Source organism: Thunnus maccoyii, chromosome 17, assembly GCF_910596095.1.
Source record: "Thunnus maccoyii chromosome 17, fThuMac1.1, whole genome shotgun sequence".
NCBI classification, from domain to species: domain Eukaryota; kingdom Metazoa; phylum Chordata; class Actinopteri; order Scombriformes; family Scombridae; genus Thunnus; species Thunnus maccoyii.
In genome coordinates this window covers 13,854,385-13,862,274 of record NC_056549.1, presented here as the reverse complement: position 1 = coordinate 13,862,274, position 7,890 = coordinate 13,854,385, and the positions used below count along the sequence as shown (strand labels likewise).

The 7,890-nt window shown below is 39.9% G+C and overlaps 1 protein-coding gene and 1 long non-coding RNA gene across 2 annotated transcripts; one reads left to right on the top strand and one right to left on the bottom strand.

Moving 5' to 3' along the window:
- Nucleotides 1-676: 676 nt before the first annotated feature.
- LOC121882907 lies at nt 677-3,595 on the bottom strand. The gene is made up of 3 exons (XR_006092185.1): nt 3,539-3,595; nt 2,514-2,570; nt 677-1,976 (listed from the first exon to the last, which is right to left on the bottom strand). It is a non-coding gene; the product is annotated as an uncharacterized LOC121882907 (long non-coding RNA).
- A 14-nt stretch (nt 3,596-3,609) lies between these two features.
- mrps18a (mitochondrial ribosomal protein S18A) lies at nt 3,610-7,872 on the top strand. Its single transcript, XM_042391411.1, has 6 exons — nt 3,610-3,817; nt 5,077-5,108; nt 5,961-6,065; nt 6,173-6,296; nt 7,125-7,197; nt 7,331-7,872. The coding sequence occupies exons 1-6, from the start codon at nt 3,670-3,672 to the stop codon at nt 7,473-7,475; spliced, it is 627 nt and encodes a 208-aa protein (XP_042247345.1). The 5' UTR covers nt 3,610-3,669; the 3' UTR covers nt 7,476-7,872.
- The last annotated feature ends 18 nt before the right edge of the window (nt 7,873-7,890 follow it).

Below are 7,890 nucleotides of genomic sequence, written 5' to 3'. Positions count from 1 at the left end.
AGTCAGAGGATTGATTTTAATGCTGAGCAGTGATCCCGATGAAAACAAGTCAGCTGTCTCCTCATTCTCCTCAGACTCTCCACTCTGCTTTAATTGACTTACTTGTTGCCAGCCACTGGGAGTGACCCTTTAAAAGGTCAGACAAACACAACTCAACCGAAGGAGACTGGACCTCATCACCCGTTTCAAACTAAAACAAAAAACCGCATCCTGGCGGGAAGAAAATTGCAAAGAGAGTAAAAAAAATGTTCTCAAACATTTGAAGAGGACCACTCAGGGGCCAAGGAGCTATTGTATCACAGGAAATGCAACCTGTGTGAAAAATTGATTCAGAGGCCTCCCTGTCATACATTAAGTGTGTATATGAGAGACATTCAGGGGAGCATGTGTTTGTGTTGGTGTGCGTGTTTACGGAGATGGCTGAATGAATTTGTGTATGTGTGAGAGAGAGGATAGAAGCCGGCACTCATAGAGGACCGAGGGGAGGAAAAACAGGGATAAGAGCCTCTTCAAAGAACAGCGAATTTGTTGAAGAAGCCAGTGCCGTTTAGCACGTACACCCGAATGAGTAAGGGAAGGGTAGTGAGTAAGAGGGTAGAGAGACACAAAAGGCAAGGGGGGGGGGGGGGGGGGGGTTTGTTGATACTCAGATAAATAAAGATTCCTGTCACTTGCACAGAAGCTTTACCCAACATCAAATAAGAAGAGGCAACGATGAACGCACATTGACATTGATCGTCACCGTGGACCTTGATCTCCGCTCCCTGGTCAATGAAACCAGCGTCTCTGTTTCCAGTTGTCTGCTTTGGGAAGCTTCTTTCCTCTCACCTCATTTTACAAGCAGTGGCCTTTAACCAAACTCTATTCCCTCGAAATAGGCTAATTGTGTTCAGTTGACTTCCTTGGATGCAACAGCCCTTACAAGTTAATCACCCAGGAAAGCCTCTTAGTGACAGCTATGCCTTAATTGCATACCAGACTGTGCCCATCAATCTGGATGGCAGCAAATCCACACATTCCATCTGCATGGGAATGAGATATTCTGTCGAAAACGTTCTCAATGGGAGAAATCTTGATCTAAGGAAGTATGAAAGCTACGCCACAACAGTCAGATGTGTAATTCAGTGATTTTGATTAAAGGTACCACCCCAAATTCAACTATTCAGGTCCCACGGTTTTGCTATTATGACCCCCTTGCAAGTCCTTTTGTGTTTAGGCTCTTCAGCAGAAGCTATCACCAGGGGCCCGTCAGTGTTCCCCAAAACATTAAAGGCAAAACAAACTAGTGTGACAATAAAGAGGGGAATGCAGCAGGGTGGGATGGATTTGTTTTTGTGTGATGTGATCATGCCCGCTACATCTTCGCCCCAGTCTCAGCTCATCTGGTGGTTCCATGCTGTGTTTTAGTAGTTTGTCCAGGGAAGCGGGGTGAAAACGGTAACCTTTTCCACACAGCAATAACTTCCCACCATGACATCGAACCAACATTGCCTCAGCGTCCCTCAGCGCTCGCTGTGAAAATGTCAGACAAGCTCTTTTCATCTGAGGGAAATCCTATCTGATTTACTCACCCCCCTCTTCCTCAGCTGAGGCGCCTGTTTGTACAGGGCCATGTTTCATTTAAATATCAAAGCCTGTGAGGAGGACAGACACTTTAAATGCCATTTTTTGGGCTCATCTCAAGGAATGTGACTGCTTAAGTGTCCTTGACGAAGGGACCTGATCACCGAGACAATGCTTCCTTTGTGGTGGTAGGGTGACGGTAATCTCTATCTACTCTCTGCTCCATGGATGAGACGATCACAGAAGAAGGCCATTTGCATCTCAGTGTGCAGCTCTTTTAGGCTCCACAGTTAAGATGGCATTTGAGAGATTGTTCACATTTTTGGCCATGAACCCAAGGAACCATGATGGTGAACATGCCCCTGTGGTGATGTATTTGTATTTACCATGATGCATTGACAATGCTGAACCATCTGTTGAACAGAGACAAAAGACAGTCTAAGAAGTAATAGTCAATGATACAGCGTTCTGGCAGAACTTGAAGACCATTTTCAAGGTTACGAGAGCAACTTCATTGTCTATTGTGTGACATATTAACTTCACTTCATCTTTATTATGAATTATATAGATCTGAGAAATCAGAATCTCCCTTATCCTACTTAATTTGTCCAATATCTTAAAATAAATGTCTAAGATGTCCACTGTCTACAATGTGCAGTATTCTCTATTAAAAATGCTTTTTTTTCAAAAATACTTGATTTTTCAAGGCAATTCATAACCAGCTTTCTCTCATTAATTTGTCTATTGTTGTTTTATGTTCACTACTCTAAGAAGAGGAACTCACATGTCCATGAAAACAATGAAATATACCAACAGAGAAATTGCTCAAGGCCAAATGAATGTTGTAACTTTCAGATGCTACTTTTACTTTTTTTTCTCTGGGAAACGGAGACCTACCCTGTGAAAAAAAAAGGAAACTTGTTTGCCAAAAAAAAAAAATTATAACTTACCAAACCACACAAGGGGGCAATAATCTTCACTATAAAGTTGTGCAATTTTGGGGGATCCTGCAAAAGAAGGTTATGTTTCATGAATTCAATGCCTGGATTTATCATAAAGCTCAAATGTGCACAAGACTAAGTTCAGCAAGTTTACTCAGTAGCCAAGAAAGGGCTACTGTAAGCACACTATAGCCTGCTTTGCTTTCTTTATGCAAGCAGATGAAGCCATGAGATAAATCCTGAAAAACAACAAACAAAAACATAGCAATTGGGACAATGGCATAGTGTTCTTTATGATAACACTATCAAACATCAAACTCTTCTTTATCTTCTCCGAGTCTCTTTATCTGTGCATGGAGAATCTACCTGTATCCTCTGGTTTCTGCAACAAAAAAGTTCTGCATGTTCCTACACCGCTGCGCTTGATGCCTCTCAGCATGAATAGAGAGGACTGACATCTGTGACCCCATCTCTTTTATGAACTTTGAGCATCTAAGCAAAAGCAACAGGGGAATGAAAATACCTCTAGCACCCAAAGGTACATGCTGGAGTTTATCATATATATAACAGGATTTATTTTCCCCTGGTACATTATGTTTACATCCTCCTTGCAGACAAACAGATGGACATGTACGTGATTGTAGTTTTATTCTGAATCTTCTGGCCTTAAAAAAATCTAGCTCTAGCTCTATCTGCATGTCACTGTCACTTTTTTCTCAGATGTTCTCCCTTAGATAGGACTTGCACATAGTTTTTCCCCCTTGTGTTTAATTTTGTTAGGTATTGTGCTTTAACGCTTTTATGTTGGTGATTGTAGATTAATCAGATTTAGATACTGGCTGCATGTGTCCTTTGAGGGAAAGCTTTTGATGAAGATTGTATAGCTATAAATAAACTCATCTGGTCTTGGTCTAGGAATTTGCCATGCGGCAGTTTTTGTTTTTCAAAGCCATAATAGATAGATCCATAAAACATAAAGTTCATCCAAAGACACGCCTGCAATTTAAATGGATTTGTGTACTCGTATAACCTACTTCCTGTCAGGATTTGTCCTCGGAGTCTTCACCGTGGATGTAATAAGAGGTTTTCACTGAGGGTGTCGCTGTTTTCATTCTCGCGAGATTATCAGACAGGAAGAGACGAAGACGAAGGTCAAGGAGTAAACATGGCAACTCGCAGTGTGTTGAGGTCTCTATGGACCTCCTTTGCGGGCTTAAAATTAGGTGTTACTGGCAGTAACGCGAGTGCTCTACAGAGGATAAACGTCCCCCAGCTGTCGGCTTTTGCCATTCAGAGCAGAGGAATCCGCCAAGGTGAGACTTCTCTTTAAACGTTGCAATATTAGCCCAGCAGAGCTAACTGGCTAACGCCAGCATGCTATTATAACGTACTACAGTGATTGAGGCGTCTCAGCTCAAATGTTTTATCTTATTAAGACTTGTATACAACATTTACTAATAAAGGAAGCACTGCAGCGTCTTACCTAATCGTAAATGCATGAACGTGGAAAAAAGGGGGCGGGGAAGTACATTTTCAATGGAGGCGAGCTAGTCCTTCTCAATGTGACGTTACGTTTGTTCATAAAATGTTGCCTAACAAAAACATGTATTTTCTGAAGGAGGTCAGAGCGATTAACTTTCAAATATTTTAAAACTTCTGCCCTTGCAGCCATTAGTTGTTACCAAGGCAACAGCTACTCCTCCTGGGGTCCACATTAAGAACATAAATGTATACACATGCTTTCACATACATGCTACTGCCTTTTAAATTCTATTTCTTGTCAAACAAAATGTATACATATGACATTTCATAAGTCAATAATGCTTAAAAGTCCCCTCCAGACATGTTTTACGATGTATGTAAAAAAAAAAAAAACACAATACTTTTACAATTTGTGTCTGATGTGGTTTTTCCATGAAAAAAGTTCAGTTATCTCATCAAAATCCTGAAAATGACATCTACTTCTTCTCCCTCATTAAAAATCCAGAATCTATGAATATGCAAATATTTTTTGTTTCAAAAGTTAATCTGCTAAACACAAGATGTCTCCTGCTTCAATGTAAAGTGAAGCAGGAGTCATCTTACTTCTCAGTGTATGTGCGCTGAAAGTTTCAAGTTTCCACATCACACTTGCATGTAAATTGAATGCTGGATCACAGAGAAACTTTGCACTTTTAGCAGATGAATGTGAAAACAGCCTTCTAGTGTCAAACTCTGCACAAACATCATTCTGCACAGTCTAGCTCAAACAACCAACTGAAGTAACAAGAAGAAAAACACATTTTTGAGTGGAGGGACACTTAAAAAAAAAATTGGTAGCAATTCTAACGTCACATAACCACATGTATGTAAGCCCTGTTTATTGTGAATTATGATTTAGCTTGAGCTGGAGAAGAGATAGTTACTGTCAAAGCATTACTACTGATTGTGTTAACTGCCACCACCACCTCTGGACATGTTTTTAAAAATTGTGGTGGCAGTTTCAAAGGGTAGGAATGCAGTATAAAAAATAGTTACTTCAGTATTTGTGTTTATGATTAAGGCCTAATGTTATACAACATCCATTTTACAGTTGTGGAGAATCAAGAGGGGAAAACAACAACTGTAAGTACAAGTGTTTTGGTTATTAGATATTTAAGTCTTAGTCAATTTTATTAGTTATAAGTACCCAGTATTTTGTTCTGATGTCTAATAGACAAGCAGTATTTTTTTATAGGCATTATGAAACTGTGCATCAAGTAGTGATCTAAAGCTTTGACTGAAGATCATTACTTTGCAATAGTAACAAGCTAATTTCTAAAGAAAAGAATGAATGGCTCAGTTGTTGTATATGCTGTTCATATAAAATCAATAAAAGGTAGTTGCAGATGCCTATGCAGTTGGTATTGAATGATTACAGTAGACATAACTGTAAAAGAGACAACTATCCTTTGATGTTTAAGGACAAAAGTAGAGGATGTAAACTCCAGTAACATTCCTGCCAGTTTGAAACACATTATGCAACAAAAACATGCTTTGCACTGTTTGCACTATGTATCTTAATTGTACTTTGACAGCAGGGCCTGTCAGGTTGGAAAAATGCAATCATGTTGATCATATATCCAAATGTTGTGCAACTTTACAGATCAATTACATTTTAAAAGTCTCTGCTTCGGGTTAAGATTTACATCATTAAAGTTGCAAGAGCAACACAGAGCATAGAAGCACTTTGTTTCCATAAGGAGATACTTTGTCAAATGTGAGGAGATGCAACGAGAGCAATTTGACCTGAACTGGCACGCCTCTACAAATAACAGCTATGTAGTATAGTGGTGGTGAAGGACTTATGATTCAAATACGCTTTCACTTACTGCAATCATATATTTTCATATTAGTAGTGAAGGACACTACACTGAACCTTTATCGGGAGTCTACCATAGCTTATTATGGACTAACCGTAGTAATTTAACCTGTCAGATTGAAGGACAAATATTGGACATACCAGCAGGACCACAGCCTCCAAACCCCGCAGCCAAGTGCCCCATCTACAGATGGAACCTGCAGCACAAATACAACTACACGGTAAATGCATCTCACGGCTTGTAATGACCAAATGAGACATAATGTTAAGTGTGTCAGCTGTTTAAAGTGCCTAATTTTCTTTTTTCGTTTTTGTTTTACGCCTCCAGGATGTCTTGCTGCTCAGTCAGTTCATCAGGTCAGATGGAGGGATGTTGCCTAGGAGAATAACTGGTCTCTGTCCAGAGGAACATCACAAGATTGCCATCTGTGTGCAGATGGCTCACAGAGCAGGTCTGTATTACTGCCTGCTCCATTTCTTTGTATTCCTGTTCTCTCCGAACTCAAATCTCCCTCACCTTCTTTGTCTTTTCTGACACATTAAATTACAAATTGAAAATGATTCAAATGCAGTTCAGTGTTGATTAAAGGGCATATACAGACTTAAAGGGAGTGAATCTGGCACTGTCAAGACAGCAAGAAGTTGAGGCAGCTGGGACAAGACATTAAAAAGTTATTCTTTCTTGTTGTCTGCTTGGAGATTTATCTGGAAACCACATATTTATTGCAAATTAAAGCATTTAAGCTGGCTTTTTCTGCCTGTCAGTAAACACTCAGCTGTCAAATTGTTAAAAACAAAGAATGGTAATTAAATGAAGGCTTAAAAGAGTAGTTCAGCATTTTGGGAAACACACACAAAAAAATGGTTCCAGCATGTAACTCCAAAGAAAACCACAACTTTTTATGTTGATTTTGTTTACATTTGTTGTTGGGAATGGTCGGCAGACTTCCCCCCCCCCCTTCTTTCACATCAGTCAGAGCCAGGCTAGCTGTTTCCCCTGCTCTTAATCTTTATGCTAAGTCAAGATAATTGTCTCCTGGCTTAAGTTAATACTTGTGGTATCGATCTTCACATCATCTCAGCAAGAAAACAAATAGAAGTACTTCCCAAAATGCTAATATAATTAACATAAGTGGCATCAATAGAACCCAACAGAAATTATTCTTTTGTTCCCTTTTTGCACCAGCTTTGTTGAATGATGGTTGTCTTTTGACAGCAGAGTTTCTCACACATTTAAACAACCTTAATAAAAGTGACTTTTGTTTTCCTGTGTGTTCAAGGTCTGCTTCCTGACCACAAACCCAAACTTCCAGAGGGCCATGTCTCAAAGAAGCCCAAGCAGCAACTCAACAGGTGATGTATGCATGTGTGTATGTGTCTGTGTGTATGTATTTCTCATCATTATCTATTAGTGGTCAGGCTGGGAAGGTTCCAGTGCAACTCAAACTAAAAATTGTATCTGCCACATCTGCTGTTTATTGTACAGATACCTGACCCGCTGGTCCATTGACTCGGTGAAACCCATCTATAAAACAGGACTGAAGTGGTGTAAGAAGCGCATGCCTGTTGGCCACCCAGTACTCAAGGACAATGTGCGTTATGGCGTCAAACCTGTTTACACAAATCACTGAAGGATAGAGATCCAGACAAATCAGTACAGCAACTGGAAGAAAGTGGGTGGGCCTGTGATGCAAGGACGCAGATTCCAGTGGATTTCCATTCAACCAAGTCTTTCAACTACATCTGCAATTTACAGTGACTTTTGTCATACTACCATGGGAAAACCTTTATCCATCTGTATTTATTGTACCTTTTGTTTATTAAGCTGCGTCACAGTTTCAATGAATCATGCTCAGCCCCACCCAGAACCATCTATTCTGTCTCTGTTCGTTTTCAAAAAGCCCTTGAAGTGACAACTTAAAGAGGGCAACAACTGGGTCAGTGTTACGTTTTCAAAGTAGGTGGTATGTTGACTGTGTATACTCAAAGCAACACAGATGTGCAAATAAAATCCATCTGTTTACTCCACCTCCTGACATGTGTTTA